This window comes from Delphinus delphis, chromosome 19 (genome assembly GCF_949987515.2).
Source record: "Delphinus delphis chromosome 19, mDelDel1.2, whole genome shotgun sequence".
NCBI lineage: Eukaryota > Metazoa > Chordata > Mammalia > Artiodactyla > Delphinidae > Delphinus > Delphinus delphis.
In genome coordinates, this window is record NC_082701.1 from 53,978,617 (window position 1) to 54,003,133 (window position 24,517).

Here is a 24,517-nt window from a genome sequence, read left to right on the forward strand (position 1 = left end):
GCATCAGCCTTTGCGACCTTGGGCCGGAATTGCTGTCAGTGCCCTGGGACTGCCAGTTCCCTTGACTTGAACCAATGTTGGAGCAGCTTCCAGTGCCCACTTCCCTCTCTCTGGGAAGGACACATGTCAATATCCATATATCTTCCTTAACCAAAGACCTGTGCAGAGAGGAATAAAATGCACATAAACAATTACCTGAGTCAAAGGGAGAAGGATTTTAAAATGATTAGCAGCACCAGGAAACTTTAACATGACAAGCCCTGGAGCACCCCACAGGGGAATGTAGGACACTGACACCTTCCCCGGGAGAACATGCCCTTTGAAATCAACCATATTCCTGAGCGGTCACTTCTCTGTACAATACACCTCTCACAGCTCTACCCTGTGGAGAGCCCACCACCGCCCTTCTCCATAAACTACCACCTCCAAATCTCCCGGGTACAATTCCAGAAACACAAAACATGAGACCATTCTCTCCTTAAACTTCCTTCCATCTTTCACCATCACCGCTAAGGATAAGCGCTACTTTGTTCACTATCCTTAATGATCCAACAAAGCATTGTCCCTGGGGTTCTAATCCAGTCCAGAGTAACACCTGGAGAAAATATCTTTTCAGAGTTCCACCTTCATCCACATGTATCTTGGAAAGCAATTCTCGTACTTGAAAATAGTCACACATTCTCAGTTTTATGAAAGGGACCTTGGGGTTTGATTCAAACCTTGGCTGTTCTTTTTGTAGACCCAGAAAGCATTTAGTTGGAAAATATAATCCTGGCCTTTGGCTTCATACTCAGCGTGGACAAGGTCACGAGAATCCACTGACTTATTTACACCCAGCTCAACCCAGATTAAGATTTCCTCATGAGAACTCTGGGCGGCAGCCCCACATCCCCTGAACCTACTTCTCCGCCCAGTGGGCTCCAGTGGGCATATCCCCCCTGTTGTTACTTGAGCCCCGTCCTGCGTTACACAAACGAACTGTCTCCCTGTGCCTTCTGGCGGCTGTTTGGGATTGTCCATCGTGCCTGGGCTCATTTTCTTCACTCCCTCAGGCTGAGTGAAGTGTATCACTGAGCACATCTTAGGAACCCAGCGTCTAACCCCGAGTTCTTCTTCCAGGTAGAAATATGGCTGAACCATGTGCTTGCTCACATGAAGGCCACCGTGAGGCACGAGATGACAGAAGGCATAACTGCCTATGAAGAGAAGCCGAGGGAGCAGTGGCTCTTTGACTACCCAGCTCAGGTATTCTCCGAAGCAGGACCTCTGTGGGCCCCCATCCTCTGCTTGCTCTCTTCCTCGATGACCTCCATCAGCCTCCTGGGGCTGCCAGACTCACTCATGCTTCAGGGTCAGGAGAGGCTGGTCTGGAAGGGGTCTGCAGGAGGGACCAGGGGAACTGTCAGCCGTGACGCAATCCAACCCCTACCTTGGAGAATTAAGGGTCGTCCGTTTTTACTCCATTGGCTACAGTAGGGAGAAAATGTAAACAGTTCAGCTCACTGAGCCAGCCCACTTTGTGTGTGCCAAGCTGTTTGCTGAGTGCAGGAGACACCAGCCAGAGGCATGACAATGTAACCCTGCCCTGCTGGGGCTTACAGACTGGCGTGGAAGTCAGTCACCTACAAGTGGGACCTGGCGTGACAATAAAGGAGGCTCAGGGTCCTCTGGGAGCCTGTAGCTGGTTAGCGGGGTCTGGGGATCACCCTCCTGAGGATATGATGCCTAGAGCTGAGGTTTGAAACATGTGAAAGATGGAGGGAAAGATCAACGAAGCATGGGTAAGCGTACAGGCAAAGGCTCAGAAGCAAGGGAGAGTGCAATGTGTTTGAAGCCTGAGTGTGGTGGAAGCAGGAGTTAGGGGAAGAGGGAACAAGAGGTGGCAGGTGGGTCTGGAGAGGAAACTGGAAGACAGCACTCACAGACCACGCTTGGGAGTCTCGTCTCATTCCAGGATATCTGAATCCTTCACTGGGCTCTCAGGAGGGTAACAAGAGAAAGAGGAGAGTTAATGAGGCTATTTTTAATGACTCTGGCTGCAATACACCACTCCTCCCTTCCCTGTTAATGGCTAGTATTAGTGTTGGTTTGGTTTATTTGGGGTTACAGATATTTGGTGGTAACTGAAGCCCGAGGAGTAGATAAGATTGCCCTGGAAAATATGCAGACTGAGATGAGGGTGCAGAACAAACTCTTGAGCATCATTCAAAGGCTGTGTAGGCAAGGAGAAGCCAGTAGAGCAGAATGAGAAACAGCCTTTTCTGATGGAAGGAACACCAAGGAATGGTAGTCATGGAAACCAAAAGAGGGAGTGTTGATAGCGGATAAGAGGTCAGTTACACCACACACATCTAAGAGATCAAGCAAAATGAAGAGGCTAACGTACGTCCATGGACTTGGTGAGGACGGAGTGGTAGAGAAGAGACCACACTGCAGGAGGTTGAGAAGTGAGAAAAAGGTGGGAAAATGTTGACAGCGAGTGTAGACAGAGAAGAGAAATAAGCCAGTGCTGCAGAAGGAAAAGGTATTGTTTTAACAGTATAACTGGCACATCACGTTCAAACCATCCCAACAAGATCACACAGCAGGAGGAACTTCTTTAACAAAAACCAATATGTCTAAATCCAAAGGCAAAAACCAATAAATTAGGGAATGGTACTTGTTACTACAACGGGATTCTCTACTTCACAAAGGGAATAATTCCCACCAGGATTCCTTGTTTACTTGAATCAGCATTTTGTGGCAGGAGAATGTGTTGCCTCCGCTATTGTGACAGACATCATCTAGAGCAGTGTCTCCCGAGCCAAGTGGGACCACATCTCCACCACGGATAATCAAAATCATGCGTTTTCCTTATTAAGTTTCTCAGCAAAGAAATGTGCATTTAAATCGGTTTTTTTCATTTATTTATTTTGAATCTCTGAAGACTACAAATCATATCGACCATGTTGAATTTCAGTGGAATTCGCCCTGACCTTCAAGAGTAGGCCTTTCAAAGTTATAGTTTTAAAGAGATACAACAAAATATAGTGAAAGTATTACGGGCAAGAAAAACTATGCCACACATGATCAGCAATGGCTCACTAAACTAGAATACTCCAACCATGAGAGGTTCCGGAAGAACAGAGCAAAGACTGAGTATCGTTGAGATGTTCAATCAACACTTTGTTATCCTCCCAGGCACGGGAAAGACGCTGTGGCCTGAGGAGCAAAAGCAGAAAGATCAGTGTACCAATTTCTAAAAGCCACTGACATTGACCAGCATGAGCCTTCGGTTGTTCTCAACCAAATGGCATGTTTTTCAAGAGCAGAAAGCACTTTCCCCACTTGTGTTGTGCCCACTTCACACCTCCAAGGCCTTAGAGGCATATGCTCAATGAGACAGTGCTGGTGGAGGAGGGAGGGAAGGGGTGTCCGTCCCCCACACAATGGCATTCTCAGCCCATGCTGTGTGGGGACTGGGCTGGTTTGGGAGACAGTCCTGGTAATGGCTTTACTAAGTGACTCTTGGTGCCACAGGTGGCCCTGACCTGCACTCAGATCTGGTGGACCACAGAGGTGGGCATGGCGTTTGCCAGGCTGGAGGAAGGCTACGAGAGTGCCATGAAGGACTATTACAAGAAACAAGTGGCCCAGCTCAAAACCCTCATCACCATGCTGATCGGCCCGCTCTCCACGGGAGACCGGCAGAAGGTCATGACCATATGCACCATCGATGTCCATGCCCGGGATGTGGTGGCCAAGATGATTGCTCAGAAGGTGAGTTCCAGACTCACAGGAGCGTCGCTCTTTCTGGGCACCTACACCGTGAATATTGAGGTTAGGGAGAAGCTCACATATGGCTAAAACACAGGGGCTGCAAACTCTGCACCAGCCAGGGAACTGGGAGAGGATCACGGTGGCTGCTCGTGCCTTTAAAACCCCAGCAAAACAGCGTCATCTGAGCGGCTCATGCTTCCTGTGCTGTGGTGGGCAGCATACTGCTCTCCTGACCGGTACACAACACCCAACACCCAGGTCATCCAGACCCCTGTGAATCCTGTGGCCACGAGGCCGCCTGCTACCTATTGCACCCTGTGATTCACCCACCTCCTCTGCCTGCCCTCTCTAGGTGGACAATGCCCAGGCTTTCCTCTGGCTGTCCCAGCTGCGGCATCGCTGGGATGACGAGGCCAAACACTGCTTTGCCAACATCTGTGATGCTCAGTTTCTATACTCCTATGAGTACCTGGGAAATACACCTCGCCTGGTGATCACGCCTTTGACAGACAGGTGAGCACTGGAGTCAGCCACTGACAGAGAACCCTCCTGCTGTTTGGCTCACACCATCCAATGACCACCCAGTGTCACTTGCCCACAGAGCTGCAGGGGGAGGGCCAGACGCAACCCAACAGAGGTAAAATAAAACTGAAAGGGTGTAAGGCAGAGCCCGTATCAGAGCAAACCCCGGAGCAAATCGATGAGCCAGACTTTTTGAGGCATGACTAGGCAGTCCTACACACCTGGATTCTCATTCCAGCTGTGACACATACCAGCTGTTGTTTGACCATGAAAACCTTGACATGATTCTTGGTTTATTCATCCATGAAATGGAGATAGTAACTCCCACTTGAAGTGAATTTTGTAAGGATAAAAAACAGGAATGCTTGTTAAGGAGTTCAGGGCATAATAAGTGCTCAGTAAATAATTCCTATGACTATTTTCTTATCAATCAACTGGCACATTTATTTAGCACCTCTCACTTTGGGAATACAAAGATGAGAGCAAGGTCCCTACCATTCAGGAGCTCACAATTTCTTTTACCATACTCTCTGTCATTCATATTCATTATAAATGAATTCATGCCAGACCCTGAACTAGTCACTGGGAATACAAAGATGACTAAAAGTTAAACTCCACTTCTATTGAGGGAAATATGACATATGTAGAAAAAAATTTACAAACACACACAGCAATAACCCTATGCATCCCTCCGTTTATCCTCTTCCTTACATTTCCCACATTCTGAAATGAATTTGCCTTCTTGCTTATTGGCAGCAGTCCCCTTTGGAATGTAAACTTTTTTGCTCTCAGGGACCTTTGTCTGTCTTGTTTGTTGCTATTATCACCAGTACCTAGTAGATGTTGAATTATTATCCATTGATGAATGAAGGGTAGTTGATTATTGTAAGAATGACAGAATCAGGAAGGGGAGGTCGGTTCAGAGGAGGGATCCACACAGGACTCCACCTGTGCCTTGGCTCCCAAAGAAGCAGCAGCAGCCGCTACGCTGTCTCCTGCTCTCGCTGGGCACCACCCTGCTCGCTGTCCCAGCTGAGGACGAAAGGCAGACAGCGTAGGTTCAGAGGGATGCAGGTCCCTCTGCAGCTGGAACAGTAAAGGCTGCAGCACCTCTGGGGCTTTGGGCATCTCGGGCTTTTACCCGGGCTTTCCTGGGTCATGATCAGTTGGAGGGGCTCATTCACTGTGGGTTCAGGGAAAAGTTTTCCCACCTCAAGCTTCATTCACAGGGGACCCTCTCATGTGCTCTTTGTCTTTATGATGATTCTCAGCAGCACACCAGTCCTAAACAGGAAGGGCTTTGGGAAGAGTGTTCTCTTTGGCAGTGAGCTTTTCTGCCTGCCTTGGACTTGGAGCTAATAGTTTCAGAATTTATATCGCTCGGAACAGAATAATGAAGCCATTATATATTTGAGCAACTTGGTTAATGTCTGTCTCTCACTGTGACTGTATGTTCCACGAAAACATTGGCTTTGATTTGCTCACTGCTCTGCCCCAGGACCCAGCACCGTGTCCAGCAAATAATAGGCATTCACGAAATACTCCTTGTGTAAAGGCAGGGAAATGACTTCTGAGATTCGGAGTAGTGTGCCCAGCTTCCCATACCATTCAAAATATTTCCTTCCTACCCACAGGCACACCAGACATTATCATTCCAAGTGATAAAAAATACAGCACTGTCTTTTCCCTGGGTCTTCATACCTGCCCAGGAGTTGAAGAAGATAATTACCTCTTTTGGGTTTAGAGGTCTCTAGTACTCTAATGCCAGATACCTCATAGAGGGAAAGGGTAAAGTTTTGACAGTGAATTATTTCTAAAATAGGCGTTTATCACCTCTCATATGAAAGGATGCAAATAGGAACTTGCAAGAAAGATTTGCTGCAAAGAATGGCAAATACTATGCAGACCTTGACCTTGTTTTGCACATGAGATACTTTTCTGACAAAGTAGTACATAGTGAATATTTATATGGTGAATTCCATTTTCTCATTGACTTCCATTATTATCTCAAGAAATGTTTTGCCCAGAAAGAAATTGGCCTCAACACAGAAAATCACATTTTAAAGAGCATTCGGCTTTTGCTAGCGTGTAGCTTAAGTACATTTAATTCTCTCCTGCCAGAGGAATTAATCAAATGGACAATTTATCCGTACAACCTCTGCACATTCATTAAAAGCACAACTGCATTACAGTACGTCCGACTGATTGTGCCTGTTTCTTTGGAATTTCCCACTGCCTGGATGGGACCTGAATGTATAAGTAGGTACAATGGCTCAGCCATTGTCACAGGACTTTGGCACACTGCTAAGTTGAAGGACTAAATGGAGGTACTTTTTCAGGCTGAACAAAAGCCATTCTCCTAAGTTGTTTCTTAACCTGTGGATGATCTCCTCCCCCTTTACCCCCCTTCCCTCACGTTCGCACACAAACACCCCTTTCAGCCCCGTACTGGAAGTACTGTTTTAATCAACAGCTTATCAATTTTGAGTACCTCTTAATTTCTCAGGCACTACTGCAAGTGGGTGAGAGATAATTGATGCAAGAGTCTTTGAGGGTGATTTGCTGGGTAGGACGCAACTAGCAAAGTCTTACACTTTCTTTTTAAGTTTTTTTAATTGAAATATAGTTGACCTACAGTGCTATATTAGTTTCGGGTATACAGGATAGTGATTCAATGTTTTTATACATTATACTCCATTTAAAGTTATTATAAAATATTGGATGTATTTCCTGTGCTGTACATTACATCCTTGTATCTTATTTATTTTATGCATAATAGTTCAGACTTCTTAATCCCCTTCCCCTATCTTATCCCTCTCTCCAGTCCTCTCCCCAATGGTAACCACTAGTTTGTTCTCTGTATCTGTGAGTCTGTTTTGTTATATTCATTCATTTTATTTTCTGGATTACACATATAAGTGAAAACATACAGTATTTGTCTTTCTCAGTTTGACTTAACTTCACTAAGCATAATACCCTCCAAGACCATCCATATTGTTGCAAATGGCAAAATCTCATTCTTTTAAAAGCTTTTGTACAGTGAAGGAAACCATCAACAAAACAAAAAGACAACCTGCTGAGTGGGAGAAGATATTTACAAATGATATGTCTGAGAAGGGGTTAATATCCAAAATACATAAGAGAGCTCATACAACTCCATCAAAAAAACAATCTGATTTTAAAATGTGCAGGAGACCTGAACAGACATTTTTCCAAAGAAGACATACACATGGCCAGCAGGCACATGAAAAGATGCTCAACATCACTAATCATTAGGGAAATGCAAATCAAAACCACAATGAGATATCACTTCACACCTGTTGGAATAACTATCATAAAAAGACAACAAATAATAAATGTTGGTGGGGATGTGGAGAAAAGGGAACCCTAGTTCACTGTTAGTGGGAATGTAAATTGGTGCAGCCACTATGGAAAACAGTATGGAGGTTCCTCAGAGAATTAAAAACAGGACTACCATATGATCCAGCAATTCTTTTTAAGTTTTTATCTGATACTATTTTTGAAAAACTTAGTAATCTGTAAACAAAGAAAATAAAAGTTACCAGGAATAACCGTTGTTAATATTCAGTCTGTTTCATTCTCATGTAGATTTTGAAAAAATGAAATTGCCACCATATGCTGTACATAAAATATCATAGACTTTTTCATGTAACAATATATCATGTATATACTCTCTAAATATTCTTCTAAACCCCTCTTATAGCTGGATTATCTTCTATTTACAAGTATCCCATAGTTTATGTAACATAACCACATTATGGGCCATTTAAGTTGTATCTAAGCTCTTACTGCTAAAAATAAAGCTGCTGTGAACTCACTTATATATAAATTTTTACTATATTTCTCATTATTTCCCCAGGAGGGATTCCAAGAAGCAGGATAATTAGATGATACATACTTTCAAGTTATTCTTAAAAAAGGTATTGTTCCCACTGTCACTAGCAGTTTATGAGGTGGTCATCTCACAATATCCTTACCAGCATTAAGTATTATTGTTTAAAATATTATTAACTTTATAAGTCAAAATGGTATCTAATTTGGATCTTGATGTTCTTAATTACTCACAGGCTTGAGCATTTTATGTGTTTATTGGCTGTTAGATTTCCTTCTCCTGTGAATTTGTTGTTATTACCATTGCTCATTTTATTACTTTTACACTTAGCAAGTTTCTGCCCATTTTAAGATCAGTTTAATATTCACCTGTATTGTATTATAGTTTATGTTATTTTACTTTTTCCTTTAACCTTTTTTAATTCTTTGGTAAATTTTTTGACTACTGAGTAAAGTGAATGTTTTCATCAAAACATTTTTGTAAAAAAAAAACAAAAAAACATTTTTGGTTACAAGTGATAGAAGCCTAACTTAACTTGAACTAATTCAAACTAACTTAAACAGAAAGAGGACTTGTTAAGTCAGACTTCTGGGGAAGGAGTCCAGCTTGCTGCAGTGTAACCAGCTTTCGGGCCTGAACAGGGAGCTATCAGGGCTTTACTGTCTCTCTCTTATCATGGCTTTGCTCTCTTCTGAGAGCTGATTCCTTTCTTGCATTGTTTTTCTTTGGCTGGAAAGATGGCCCATGCCGGATCCAGGAGGAAGAGAGACCCTCTCTTTCCCAGCACCATATGTCAAACTCCTTAAAGGGACCCTGATTGGTCCTGTTTGGATCATGTGCCCGTCTCTGAGCCAGTTACTGCAAACAATGAGATGGAGTATTTTGCTCAGGCTGAGCCTTGTGCCCACCCCTTGTGGGACAGCTTTTTTTAATAAATTAATTTTACTTATTTATTTTTGGCTGCGTTGGGTCTTTGTTGCTTGTGAGGGCTTTCTCTAGTTGTGGCGAGCGGGGGCTACTCTTCCTTGTGGTGCGCGGGCTTCTCATTGCAGTGGCTTCTCTTGTTGCGGAGCACGGGCTCTAGGTACGTGGGCTTCAGTAGTTGCGTCTCACGGGCTCAGTAATTGCGGCTCATGGGCTCTAGAGAGCAGGCTCAGTAGTTGTGGTACAGGGGCTTAGTTGCTCCATGGCATGTTGGATCTTCCCAGACCAGGGCTCAAACCCGTGTCCCCTGCATTGGCAGGCGGCTTCTGGCAAGGTGGGAAATACTTTGATTGACAGCCCCATGGGAATACTCCATGTAGAGGAGAGATGGCTTTCCAAAGTGTGGAGTCCTGGGAAAGGAAAACCCATAGAAACTATGTTAGGGAGCATATAATTAAATGTTTTGTTGTTGCTGTTTCTAAGTAGTCAGTAGGCCCAGCACATGAGTTATGGGTCCTTTCCCTCACTGGTTTGTGATGTTTGCTCAACCATATTCAGTTTTGAGTCTATCAAACTGCTTCAAAGTATCTATTCTTATTCTGTTTCATCAGTATATTAAGCCATCTATATGCAATACTCTTTAAGGATTGTAACTTTATTGTGAGTGGTAATATTTTTATAGTAAAGGTCTGTATCATTCATTTTCATTTTCCTTTCCTTTTTTTTAAAGTTCTTCTGTTCTTTCAAATGAGCTTTCATCATTTTGTCAAGTTCTAAAATATAAATTATTAGGGTTTTGATTGGTGAGCCTTAAAACCTTCAAATTAATTTTGAAAGAATGGCCAGGCCATCTTTATAATATGTGATTTGTTTTTCTTTGTTCATACCTTCAATTATGTTTCTCAGAAAAGTTTATAAGTATCTTCATATAGGTTTTGAGTGTTTCTTATTGTTATCTCTATGTAGTTTTTAATTTTTTTGGTCCTATATAAGATTGTTTCTTCACTTTATATATATATATATATATATTTGTTTTGTTTTGTTTTTTGTGGGTTTTTTTTTTTGACCGTGCCACACAGCATGCAGGATCTTAGTTCCCTGACCAGTGATTGAACCTGTGCCCCCTGCAGTGGAAGCACGGAGTCTTAACCACTGGACTGCCAGGGAAGTCCCTATGTGTATATATTTTAAAACAACTTTATTGAGCTTTATTTTATGTCAAAAATTTCACCCATTCCAAGTGTTAGTAACTTTATCAAGTAATGTAACCATCACCATAAATCAATTTTGCAACATGTTTATGCCCCTCAGTAAGATCCCTCATGCCCATTTGTAGTTGATCCTCACTCCCACCCCCAGCCCTGGTCAACCACTAATCTACTTTCTGTCTGTATAAACTTGCCTATTCCGGACATTTCTTATAAATGGAACAATACAACATGTGGTCTCTTGTGTCTGACTTGTTTCATTTTGCATAATGTTTTGGGGTTCATCCATGATAGAACATGTGTCAGTAGTTTGTTATTTATTATTTCTGAATAATATTCCATTTTACAGATATGACACATTTTGTCTATATAGTCATCTTAGGTAATTTTCAGTTTGGGGCTATTATAAACAATGCTGCTGTGAACATTTGCTTGCAAGTCTTTGCGTGGATGTATGTTTTCATTTCTCTTGGGTGTATACCTAGGGGAGAAATTGCTGGGTAGTACAGCAGTTTTATGTTTAACTTTTTGATAAACTGCCAAATTATTTTCCAAAGTGGCTGGATCGTCTTATATCCCCACCAGCAATGTATGAGGCTTCTCATTTCTCCACATCCTTGACATTTATTATTATCTGTCTTATTTATTGTAGCCATTCTAGTGGATGTGAAGTAGCATCTCATTTGAGTTTTAATTTGCATTTCTGTAATAATGTTATTGAGCATATTTTCATGTGCTTGTTGGCCATTTATATATCTTCTTTGGCATCATTTCTGTTCATATCATTTATCTATTTTTTGATTGATCTGTTTGTACTCTTTTTTGAGTTCTAAGACTTCTTTGTATATTCTGGACATATTGCATATATGTTTGCAAATATTTTATCCCAGCCTGTTGTTTATCTTTTCATTTTCTTCACAGCATCTTTTGAAATGCAAAAGTTTTTAATGTTGATGAGGTCCAGGTTGTCAGATTTTTCTTTTATGGACTGTGCTTTTGGTGTTGTAACTGAGAAATCTTTGCTTAATTTCATTATATCTTTAACTTTCTTTTCATTTACATATAGGAGAAAATTGTTTTTTTGTAAATTTATCTCCTATTTTTCCCATCTACTGCCCCATATTAAAAATTCTAAGAATTATGCTCTTGATTCTCCTTTTAAGTCACTTCTAGAATTTCTAGTTATATTTGAACCATACACATAATATGAAGCATAATTAAACTATTCAAGTTTAGTTACTAAGTGTGTGTTATTTTTGGTAGATCATATGTCACTCATTGCTCTCAGTTCTTCCTGTCACGTTTTGAGAAAGACATTTACCAACTAGTGTAGGCAAACAAAGATGAGCACTAGGTGATGAAGGACCTCATAACCACGTGGCGTAAGGAATGGATCTTAGAATTGGAGGTATTTATGCTGAGGACAATTTTCAAATTTTAAATATTAAAATATTATAAGATGGACAGATTTGTTTTAGGTTGTTGCTAAGGACATTCTTCTATTAGTGCTGTTTCTTATGTTGAGCTGGGAACCTATCACAATCCCTGGGTCTTTTTCCTGTGACTTGCCATCTAACCACATTGCCCCCATTCCATGTACATGCGAGTGCTTGGAAGATTAATTTGCATTTGTTCTTCTTAAATTTCACTTTGTTGGGTCTACCACATCATCTTCAATTGCTAAAATTATTTAGAATTTTGGTCTACCTTCTATCTAATCAATTATTTCTTAATCCAAGTTATCTATGAATATATTTAACATCAGGAGTCTGTGTCCTGGTAATGCCACTAGAGGCCTCCCTCCAGGTAGATATTGTTGCATCCACGTTCATTCCTCAGTTATGATTATTGAACCACGTGGTAGGTGGAATTCGAGGAATGATCCCCAGCGACGTTTTCCCTTGTATCATCTCCTCTTCTTTGAACGTGGGTGAAAACTATAAATAGGATGATATTATTCTCATGATTATATTTTGCTTTACCGCAAAAAGGAAATTATTCAGGTGAACCAGTATAATTATATGAGACCTTAAAAGTAGAGCCTTCTCCTGGCTGAGGGCAGAGGGAAGGTCAGAGAGGCTTGAAGCATGAGAAGAATTTTTCATGCCATTGCTGATTTTGAGGATGGAGGGAGCCCTGTGCAAGGATGGTACAGTGGCCTCTAGGAGCTGAGAGATCCCCCAGCCTCAGCATGCACCTAGGACCTCAGTACTACAACTGGTAGAATTTAATTCGGCCAAGAATTCAAATGAGCTTGGAAGCAGGTTCTTCCCCAGAGTGTCCAGATAAGGGTCCAGCCAAACTGGACCTTGATTTTGGCCCTGTGAGACCCTCAGTAGAGGAGCCACCTGGACTTCTGACATACAGAAGTGAGATAATAAATGGGTGTTGTTTTAAGCCCTTATTGTGTGGTAGCAATAGGAAATGAATACAAATCAAGTGATTTCACCAACTCTAAGATTAGCCAGACCACACGTCTGGGATAGCCAGTCTATACGTACCTGAAGTCAAGATACAACACCTTTGATATTTTCATTAATCTGCCAGTTGTTTGTCTAAAAAAAGGAAAGCTACATTTCATATATTTATTGCCTTAAGAAATAATACCTTGAAAGTGGATCAGCTTTCTGTTTTCCAAGGCACTTTCATATCTCTTGTCTCATCTTGTCCTCACAAGAGCCTGGTGGGTCAGATAAGAACAAAGCCTGTAGACATCATTTGCCCGAAGAAAACAAAACCAGCTTCAGCTCGATATTAGGAAGGCCTTTCAAACAATTAGAACTGACCCACGGTGGAAGGAGCTGGCTTCTAAAATAATAAACATGGCTCACTGGAAGAAAAGGCTCTGTGATTGTATTTGAAGGATTTACTGGGAGAAGCCTGGCATGGTTAAAGAGCCAAGCCTCTGAGGCCTCTTCCGGCACTAAAGGCCTGTCTTCCCAATAAGCAGTGAGACTACATTGATCCATATTCATGCTGTGGTTAGTTGGTTAAGGCAACAGCTCTTCTTAAAGGATTCCTTCCCATTTTCACAACTGCAGTTGTTTCTGAGGCAGCAGATTTATCTAAATTCCTTTGTACAAAGAAAATACTGTGTGATGGACCCCAGTGACACATGTTTTTAAGTCACCAAAGTTTAATAACCTGGCCGAGTTTCACAAACACTTTGCAGGAGAGGCAAGATTTGAACTCAGTGTGTCTGACTCCTGAGTCCTTGCCTTAAACCACAATAGCATGATCTGCCCCCCTCACTAGGAAACAGGAGCAGATTGAAGGAGCCGGCTTAGATGTTTAAAGAGATGGATTTAACCATCTAACTAAAGACCACAGACAGAATCTTAGAGGAGGAGCGTGTGTCCCAAAGAACTAGGACATCCTGCTGGCTCAGTGGCCCCCCACACAGAAGAAGGGAATACTCTTTCTTTCTTTTCTTTGTGTTTTCCTCATGGCCCATGCTAAAGCCCCACTGTCCCTGCCTTGGTTATTAGAACTCCTTAGACAGCCAGCCCACTTCCCCTCCCTGAACATCAGTCAATCCATCTGTAATTTAAGGGGATTAGATTAGTTGATCTCAGAAATGCCTTCCAGCTCTAGAGTTCTATTATTATGGGCAAATGTATATGTATTTTGACATTTCCCCCCACGTGCTTCTTCTGGCGATAATCAGAAGCTCAGTAGATGCTCAAAAAGAGATTGACACCCAGTTCTAAGGATTTCTTTTGGGAGATTCTTGAGTTTTCTATAAGAATTCTATTTTTGTGGAACCTTGTGCTTCAGATTCCTTGAGAGCCCTGCTGCTGCAGAGAGAAGAGGTCTGAATTGCCCTCTGGCTGGCAGAGAAGGCAGCCATGGGACAGAAAGGGGGTGGGAGAGAGAGTGGGGAGGAGAGTTGGCTGGGGGCCAGGATTCCACCCATCCAGGCAGCTGCCTTTCCTCCTGGGGGGTTACAGGGCTGCAGCAGGCCCTCCAGGTTCTGGAAGGAACCTGAGGCTGGCAGAGGTAGACGGCCTTGGGGCCAGTCTGGAGCCAGAACTCAGCCTAGGAGAGCAGGTACAGTTAAGGCTGCTCATGGAACTCTGAAGATCTAGCTACCAGTGTTGGAGAGAAGCATTGCCAAATGGTAACAGTGACCGAGCAAGGTGAGATGGGACCTAGCTTTTCACCTTAACCCTGACTCACCTCACTTCGTGGCCCACCTAACAGATCAACAACTCTGACGTGAGCTTAATCCACAGGGAAAAGTGAGGCAGCTGCGTGAGCCCAGCTCACCAGGAGTTAAATGCAGCCAGCCCCCCATTGCACAGGAAAACTCCAAGTAGAATCATAATTCTGCATACTCTCCTCCACCTGGAGAAACTACCTTCCTGGGTTTCATCTTCAAAGGCTGAGGTAGCTATGGGAATTTCACACTTAATTAAAGGAGAGTTCAGGAACTCCAAGTCTTTTCAAAACAATTTTGGTTGCAGTGAGGATGCAGTCACCATCTGGCAAGAAAGGTGTTAACTCAGAGTTTCTGGTCAACTCTAGCATCAGATTCAGAACCAAAGAGAGTGCATTTCAGAGGACCCCTCAGATGTCCCCTCCCCATCTAGCCTGCAAGTTGAAAGCCTCTGTACTAATTCTCTAAGTATTAAAAAGGTCAATGGCACGGTTTTAAAAGCTTTATTGAGATATAATTTACATGTCTTAAAGTTCACCCATTACAAATGTACAAATCGATGATTTTTAGTAAATTCTTAGACTTGTGCAGCCATTACCACAATCTAGTTTTAGAACATTGCTGTCACCCTGTTTTCAGTCCGAACTCAGCCTCACCTCCCTTCCTAGGCAGCCACTGATCTTCTGTCTATCTCTGTGTTTTCCAGACATTTCATAAATGAAATAATATGAGATCTTTTGTATCTGACTTCCTTCACTTAGCATAATGTTTTTCAGCTTCATCCGTGTTGTAACGTGTATCAGTACTTCATTCCATTATACTGCTAAATAGTATTCCATTGCATGGATATATCACATTTTGTTATTCCATTCACAGTTGATGGACATTTGGGTTGTTTCCAGTTTCTTAGCGTTATGGATATTGCTGCTTTGAACATTCCTGCATAAGTCTTTGTGTGAACATATGTTCATATTATCCTTGGGTAATTCCTAGAAGGGGAATTGATGAATCATATGGTAAACTTTACTTTTTAAGAAACTGTCAAGCTGTCTTCCTAAGTAGCTGTACCATTTAACATTCCCACCAGCAATGCATGAGGTTTCCAGTTTTCTCACATCCTCACCAGCACTTGTTATTCTCTGTCTTTTTGATTGTAGCCCTCCTAGTGGGTGTGTCATGGTATCTCACTGTGAGTTTAATTTGCATTTCCCTAATGATCAATGATTTTGAGCATCTTTTTATGGGCTTATTATCCAAAGGCACATTTTGTCATCTTCTTATGAGGATATATGTGGAAGAGGTGTATGACATATATAGTTGGGAGTCACAGTGGAGCGCAGTGGAGTGGGAGCTCAGCTGAGCTACTCTGCTCGCTCACCCCATTGTTGAGGGCTCAGGGAATACTTGCGGGTGAAGTCATAGCAAAAATGAGCCCCAGGAACCATCAGCTAAGCAGAACCTGATCCAGGTAGACTCTAGGAACGGTCAGGAGCTGGATGGGGGAGGAGAGAGGGACAAGCACAGTCCTACTGTGTCTGGCACCTTAGTCTGTTCAGTCAGCTATAACACTAGGTGGCTTATAAACAACAGAAATGTATTTCTCACGGTGTAACTGGACAAGGCCGGTACGGAACCCAAGTTCAGCTGCTCGCCGCTCGACAGGCCAATTCGAGAGACAAGTGTTGGTGGAAAAGGAAAAGTTGCTTTATTCAGGAGCCCAGCAACGTGGGAAGATGGTGGACTAGTGTCCTAAGACCATCTCCAAGTTGCCGGTTAGGAGACAAAGGTTTTAAAGGCAGCGTGAGAGTGAGGGAGGGGGCTGCAGGGAGCCTGGTTGGCTTGTCCTATTCGCGAATTGGTTGGCATCAATGTGAAGTTTCGAGTATCACCAATCATCTGGTTTCAACCGGTCTGGGCTCTAAGTGCTGGCGGTTGGCAATTTTCACCTGGTGGGGTCTGCTTCCGGTGAGAACAGCTTGGGGGGTGTGTCGGGCCTGTATCTGTAGCTTTCAGGGGCCTGGGTGTTCGGGACCTGCTGTGGGGCTCGTCTAGAGTCTAAACTGTACCAGTTTCCCGGTCCAACAGGTATTCTTTGTTTCTCCATCTTCGCATTTCCTAATCATTAACTCTTGAGCCAGCCTTTGGAGACTCAGGGGAGGCCTGGGAGACTAAAGCAAAAGGCTGTTATCTTAAAGGACAGGGGCACAGGGGCTTGTATGCAGTTTCAATCCCCCCTTTGATACCCCTCAATCTTGAGGGGAACAGGTGTTGGACGAGAAAAGGAATAATGTTTTGGGTAAAGAGGTTAATCATTAACTCGGTAGAGGAACTCAGTTTTCGGGAGACTTGACCTCAATAGTTTTGGACGCTGGGAAGTCCAAGATCAAGGTGCCAGCCTAGTCGTGCTCTTGTGAGGGCCCTTTTTCTGGCCCACAGCTGGTGCCTTCTCATGGTGTTTTCACATGGTAGAAGGGGCAAGGACCGCTCTACCTTAATAAGGCACTGAGCCCAGTCATGAGGGCTCCACCTTCATGACCTCGCCACCTCCCAAAGGCCTCACCTCCTAACACCACAGTCTTTGGGGGTTAGGATTTCAACATATGAATTTAGTGGGGACACAAGTGTTCAGACCATAGCAATGGGCAAGTGAAAATAGCTCTTCATGAATGGACTTAAACATACTGGGGGTGGGGGTAAGGAACCAATGAGAAATGAGCTAGAGAAGTAAGCGGGGGCAAGGTCAGGAAGGGCCGGGCTGAGAGCCCCTGGTGCCCTTCAGCGGGGGAGCATCATGATCAGATGATCCTTTAGAAAGTTCCACCCACAGTGCAGAGGGGACCAGAGCGGGGGCTCTGGGCTTTCCTTCACAGAAGCTGTGCCAAGTCTCTCACGGCCTTGAACCTCAGCTCTATCTCACTAGGACCCAGCAGGGCCAGAGCTATTTGTGGGGCCACCTGTGGCACTGAGAGTGACCTCCACCCTCCTGTGTTTGGCAGGTGCTACATCACCCTCACCCAGTCTCTGCACCTGACCATGAGCGGGGCTCCAGCAGGACCTGCAGGCACAGGCAAGACAGAGACCACCAAGGACCTGGGCCGAGCGCTGGGCATCATGGTCTACGTGTTTAACTGCTCCGAGCAGATGGACTACAAGGTACAGGCCCAGCCTCGGGGGGACTAGGAGCTGGGCCACGGCTTCATCCTCGCCACCCTGGTCCAGCTCAGAGGCCCAGACAGGGACGTCCCTGCTCCTTCACTGGAGGCCTGAGGACCCTTGCCCTCAGGAGCTTGTGGACCTCCCTGTAAACTTTAGCACCGTGGAATCCACTTCCACTGATGAGCTTGGCAACCACAGAGAGATGACTTCACCTCTGGGGTCTTCCTTTCGTCATCTATAAAATGGAGAAGCTGAACATATATCCAAAGGCCTAAATTCATTATTTGACCCAGAACCACAGAAAGGCTCATAAGTGGCTGATATAAAAATCTTCACATAAAAGTCATAGATGTGCTCTTGTGTAAAAGTGGGCATTTCCCCAGAATTTCTACAAGGGCAAAATATTCTAGGTTTGGCTTCCGAAGACATACTAGAGTAACCTCTATTCTTAGCAAGAGGTACACAAAGACAAGTGCAAGGGTAATGTTCTTCATCCAGGCACTCATCATTTTTACATTTTTTAATGTATTCTGGGCTCTGTGTCATAGAGAGATGAAAAAGAGACAAGAGGCCCATTAGGTCACTTCTCTGCTAGCAACATTCTGCTCACAACTAGACCTTATTCAGATTCTTTTTTTTGAAAAAAGCATAATAACAGATTGTCTCACTGTCTCATTTCTATTTTGTTTTATTGTATGTATTTTTGTAAACTACCTTAAGTTCCCTTTTGAAAATAGAATAGCAGGTAAATAAATTTAGAGTGGAAAAAGAAAACATTTGCACTAAATAGATCAAATATTTATATGTATATATGATGTGATATATTGCCTGTAAAATAAATTTAATTTAAAAATAAATTTAGGGGCTTCCCTGGTGGCACAGTGGTTGAGAGTCTGCCTGCTGATGCAGGGGACACGGGTTCGTGCCCCGGTCCGGGAAGATCCCACATTCCACGGAGCGGCTGGGCCCGTGAGCCATGGCCGCTGAGCCTGCACGTCTGGAGCCTGTGCTCCACAACGGGAGAGGCCACAACAGTGAAAGGCCAGCGTAACGCAAAAAAAAAAAAAAAAAACAACTTATTACTGAACCCTGACCCCACCAATTCCTCTAAGAGTACAGGGTGAAAGGAGGAGTCTGCCCTTAATTTGTCTGAACTGTGCAAAGCTTCAGTCATGTGCATCTAGTACAAACAAGATCAGAGCAAGAACAGTAGGCATAGCTGTAGTGAGATACAGCAAAGGTAAGGTGATCCCTTCCTAGACACCAAACATCCTTTGTAACCAAACAGCCTCAATAAGTAAGCAGTTTGCAAACCTCCTCTTCCCTTTGTTGTCCAGCTATTCAGAATTATTTTTATCTCAGAGTACACACCAGCAATCAACTTAATTTATTGAGCATCACCATTGCTCAGCATCTGTTGGGAATCATGGGAGGATATCAGAGATAGATAGGTAGGTAGATAGATAGATGATAAAGAAAGAGAGAAAGAAAGAAAAAGAAAGGAAGAAAGAAGGAAGGAAAAAAGGAAAGAAAGAAAACATAGGCAGGTCAACAGATGACAGAGATGAGAGAGATAATAGATGAATGATAGATAGATATAAATAGATAGATAAATGATAGATGATAGATAGATAGATAGACATATAAGAGATAGATGGGTAGGAAGGAAGGAAGGAAGGAAAGGAGGAAGGAAGAAAGAAAGAAAATAAAGATACATAGGTAGATGACAGACAGATGAGAGAGAGAGATAATAGATGAATGGCAGATAGATAGTTAGATAGATAGATAGATAGATAGATAGATAGGGTGAGCATAACCCAGTCCATTAGGAGAGACAGGAACGATATATGAAATAATTAGGGGAGATAGCAGACAGCATTACCCTGAGTGCTAATGCGTGTTCTACGAACTCTAATCCCTGGAATGCTCCAGAGCTGTGGGAGAGCCACCAAGTGCACTGGTCAGAAAAGACATCGTGGAGGAGGTGAGAGCTGAGGTTGTTTAAGGTTGTTAAGGTTTGGATGAGCACCAAACAGGGCGTGCGACATTTTAACTCAACCCCACCCACTAAAACATCAGCTTCAAAAACAGGACCGAGTTCTTTGTGCAGTTGCTGTCCTTCCCCTGCTCCCTGTGCTGACTTCACCCTGAGCTCTCTTCAGAGGGTTTGTCTGGGGTGAGGAGAGGAAAGGAGTGAAGGTCAGAAAGAGCCTTCACCAGCGTCACTCACAGCAGCCCATTCTGTGTCAGTATCTCCAGAGAACAAGCTAGAAACAAACATGGAACCATGGTGGAGTCCATTCGAGTGGCTCGGGGAACAGGGGAGGCTGGGAGATGGGGTTGAGCAGGGAGAGGAGGAACACAAGACCACTGGGAAGCTCTGACCTTGAGGTGTCAGGTCCCAGAAACGCTGCAGGCTGCAGGACTGAAGCAGGAGCGTGATGAAGACAAACGGTCTTTAAGGAAGACTCCCTGGGCAGCCAGATGAAGGGAGACAGGAAGAGACTGGAAGTGGGGGGAGGAACATTTTTAGGAAGAACATTGCAGTCGTTCAAACCAGAGAAGCAGAGAAGCCAGATGATGGGGTAGCAGAAACGGAAAAGAAAGATTGAGAGGCTTGAAAAAATTAAATGATACTTAGTGAACAGGGGGAGGGCATGGGTCGGTGGTGAAACAGAGGAGGAGGAAAGAGGAGAGTTTGGGTTTTGTCAAGGACCCTCACAATCCCCTCTGCCTCAGGAATTCTGTAGGGAGGCGTTGGGTAACAGGGTGGACTCAAGAACTGTGTGGAGGCTTGGGGGAAAGGGTTAGGGTTAGGGTTTGCTTTACTCTACTAGTGCTGGTTGGAAAACCCATAAAACTAGCCACTTTCTCTGGAAATGGTTGCTGTTTTAGTGCTAAGACATTCTTCATATTATAGCAGCAATACTTTCCCCCTGGACCTCAATCTGGAGAGGCTATTGCTGAAACATCAAATGACTTTGAATCTGAAAGTATCTGGAATTCTGTTACTTCTCCATGGCATCAATACTATAGAACTCCCACTCCTTGAGAAACCCTGCTCTCTACGCTTCTGAAACATTATCCTTCCACAATTCTAACTGATCTTGCCTTCTTGATCTCATTTTTGACCCCCTTTCATCACTTCAAGTTTTACTTTTATACGGATGACTCCTGAATCTGTTTTCCAGCTTAACCCAAGTTCTGGTAGTGTCTTTAACTAGGCAGTAGCGGCCTCCGTTTGGATGCCCTTCTCTCATATTCGGTCAATACTCTTCTCAGACAGTTCCTGCTGACTCCCTGTTTCCTTCCGGCCAGGTTCCTCATCGCATCAATACTAATCATCTTATTTTTCCCCGTAGGCCAGGGTGGACATCTTAAGGAATCTTAATTGTTTCCTGTCCTTCCTTCCATCATTCCAATCAGTCAGCAATGTTTATTCTTCCTTCAGCAATGCTCTCGCTTCCAGGCCTTCAACCTTATTCTGAGAGCCCTTATGCTGTCCCAGAAACTCACCGTCTTATGGCAAGGCAACAGCCCAGCCCAGCCCAGCTAATGGTACCATTGTGCTGTTGTGGTGACATCTTAATTGTTTCCTGTCAAAAAACGGGGCCACATGGAGTCCTGGGTTCTGCTCAGGCCCTTGGGGGTAAAGTGTGGGGTGACGATTATCCCCCTATGGAAACTCTACTTTCTTCTGTTTTATGTATTGGATTTCCATTTGATGAAAGGTATCCACAGCTTTAAAATGTTTTAAAACCACTGTTAGCTAGAGAAGCATGGATTTTGATTCTCAAAACTCTGACTTAGTGTTTATAACCTTTGACAGGTGGCGATATATATATAATGTGTGTATGTGATATACATATATGTAATGTGTGTATATGTGATAGTTGACAGGTTGTTTCTTGTTTGTTTGTTTGTTTGTTTTTCCTTTTGCGGTACGCGGGCCTCTCACTGTTGTGGCCTCTCCTGTTGCGGAGCACAGGCTCCGGACACACAGGCTCAGCGGCCATGGCTCACGGGCCCAGCCGCTCCGTGCAGCATGTGGGATCCTCCCAGACCAGGGCACGAACCCGTGTCCCCTGCATCGGCAGGCGGACTCTCAACCACTGCGCCACCAGGGAAGCCCCAGACAGGTTGTTTTATTATTTTACATATATATATATGTGTGTGTGTGTGGCAACCTGTCAAATGTCATGTATATATGGCAACTTGTCACATGTCACAAATACTAAGCAGAAGTTCGGGAATATAAGCATGTCATATAAATGAAATATAAAATATTATGTTTTATTATATATACGTGTATATATACATATGTATACACACACACACACTCATGAATATAATACTGGCAATATCCACCTGCAGAATTTTTTTGAGCACACAAACACAATGCCTAGAACTTATGTCACCTCCTCAGGGAGACTGTGACTTCTCAATCTGAAATAGCTACATGTCCATTACATTTCAATAAAACAGAATGAATAAATAAATAGCCACATTACCCTCATGTTAAGACTCCATTGGGACTTATCACTACTGATAGTTTAGTGTTCGTTGTCTGTTTTCCCCGTTAGGATCCAAAACCCTGAGGATCGGGTCAATTCTCCCTTGTTCAGGGCTGAATCCTCATGACCTAGGACAACCCCTAGCACATAGCACAGACTCAGAGTAGATTTGTTGCATGAATAGAGAAATCACTTAATTCAAGGAGCTTAGTAAAAGGTGGGGTTGCTTCTTCCCTCTGTTTTCAAAGTCTGCCCCGCATCTAACCTAGCTTATGTGATGTTAGACTGGGTCTCCTAAAATACTGATTTAATCATGTTTTTCTCTGCTCCAAACCTCCAAAGATCTCTTATAATAATTCAAGCCTTTTCAGAACCATGACCCTCTTTATTAAATCAACTTTCATGCCAAAATGACACCTTTATTTTTCTCTGTACATACCATGACTTTGCTCATCCTTTGTCCATAATCCTTCCTCCTCCTGGAAAGACCTTATCCTTCTGCTATGCCTGCACAGACACTGTTATCTTATTAAGCCATGATTCCAATGTATGTTCTGAAGATACCATGTACTTCTGTGAGATATCAATACTCCAGATCTTCTGGTTCTGTTCTTGTGTTCCTTCCACTACGCTAATGTTTGCCAGAATGCGTTCTGAGAAAATCAGGGGTCACATGAGAAAAAAAAAAAATCCTAGCCATATAACAAAGTTGAACTAATTTAATTTTGCCTGACTTCTCAGGGCCCTTAAAATGCCCTTATACATTGTAAATTGACCAAAGTGGGTTATAGAAAGCAGTGTTTTCCAAACTTGATTTACCAGAGAGTCTTGTCTTCGAGGAGCATCTCCCAGCTTTGGCATTCCATGAAATAAACTTTGGAAAGTGCTGTTGTAGTACTATGTGAAATTCACTTCTTTGGCAAAACGGGTCCATCTAGAGCACTTTGACCCACCCCTCTCTGAACTGCATAACATTTGTGATCTATATTTATCTATTGGAACCACTGCTCATGTAGCAATTTACCTGTTTTATTTGTATGCCTTATCTCCACAACCTAACTAGAAGCTCTTAGAGGGACTGAGCCTCTCTGGGTCTAGCACGTGAGCTATGCATGGAGCAGATAGTCAAAAACTGCCCACTGAGTAAATGAATGGACTTTTCGACTATTTGCATGTTCTGAGCACATCAGTGATGTTTCCTTGCCAATGGCCTTGAGTGTCTCCCAGACGTCTCTCCCTTTATATGGCTCCATGGTTTACTAGTTCACACTGAATGGCCAGAGTGGTTTTCACTTTTAGGGCAGATATACCATCTCCCATCTGAAATTATCCCCTTACTCTCATTTAAAAAGATTTACCTGTAGTTTATTTCCAAAAGAGGTTATCCCTTCCCACCCACATCTCCAGCTTCCCATCACTCTGGGAAACCTGAGTATTTTGCATGAATTCAAAGAGACAGACATAAACTTTTTCATCAGCACATGCCGAAGGCTGAGTGGAAGGATTTTTGTTTGTATGGTGCAAGAAATATAATATTCTATTCGTTTCCTGGGATTTTGAAAGCTACAGAATCAATACAAGCCTGATGACATTTTAAAGGGATTTTGGTCGAAGTGTCTTGAAAAGGTTCTGTTTGATCCCATGACTTATGTTGGCACCCAAAGCCATCAAAATTTTAATTGTCCTTGAAATTTTAATACGAGTTTCTAACCAGTGGTCTTTAGGGAACTGGAAGTTCTACGATAAAGGGGATGGAAGATTACTTAGATGCGTAACAGTAAGCCCAGCAGATAGTAATTTAATCTTTGTATATTTTGTTGCAGTCTTGCGGCAACATCTACAAGGGCCTTGCTCAGACCGGTGCCTGGGGCTGTTTTGATGAGTTTAATCGAATCTCCGTGGAGGTCTTGTCAGTGGTGGCTGTGCAGGTATGGGGGCCAGAACTTGATGGGAGCGCTGTGGTCTTCGTGCCAAGCACTGAGGACTTGTACATCCTCTTGCTTTTACCCTCTCCTCATCCCCTTGCCTCTACCCTTTCCCCTGTTGCATTTCCTGACCTTTCTTCCACCTGCTAAAATCAGGCCTGGGTGCAGGGTTATGGGTATTGTGCTGGTCCCTACCAAGATGGATCCATTTACTGGCCATGATTTTCCATTTCCTCCTCTGTGAAACAGGAAGAAAGAACATCCATGCACCTGCTTCATAGCGTAGGAAAGGATCCAAAAAGATGGCAGAGCCCAGCTCCTTAGAAGAGGCACAGACTTGGGAAGTTGTCAGACCAGGACTTGAAATTCAGCTCATCCATTTCCTTGCTGAGCATCCTAGCCAGGCGCCCCACCTCCCTCAGCCTCGCTCACCTAATTATGGACAAAGTGAGGGAGCAGCATGAGTGTTGTTGGATGAAGAAAGTCAGTTTTTGGTT

General features: G+C 43.4%; 1 protein-coding gene across 1 annotated transcript in view; it reads left to right on the top strand.

The window, feature by feature from the left end:
- The window catches only part of DNAH9 (dynein axonemal heavy chain 9), a 298,998-nt gene that overhangs the window by 88,936 nt on the left and 185,545 nt on the right, over positions 1 to 24,517 (top strand). Inside the window, exons 24-28 of the mRNA XM_059997406.1 lie at positions 1,120 to 1,245; positions 3,520 to 3,759; positions 4,112 to 4,272; positions 17,422 to 17,578; positions 23,919 to 24,023. Coding sequence (XP_059853389.1) covers positions 1,120 to 1,245; positions 3,520 to 3,759; positions 4,112 to 4,272; positions 17,422 to 17,578; positions 23,919 to 24,023 — 789 coding nt within the window. The remainder of the gene's footprint in view (positions 1 to 1,119; positions 1,246 to 3,519; positions 3,760 to 4,111; positions 4,273 to 17,421; positions 17,579 to 23,918; positions 24,024 to 24,517) is intronic.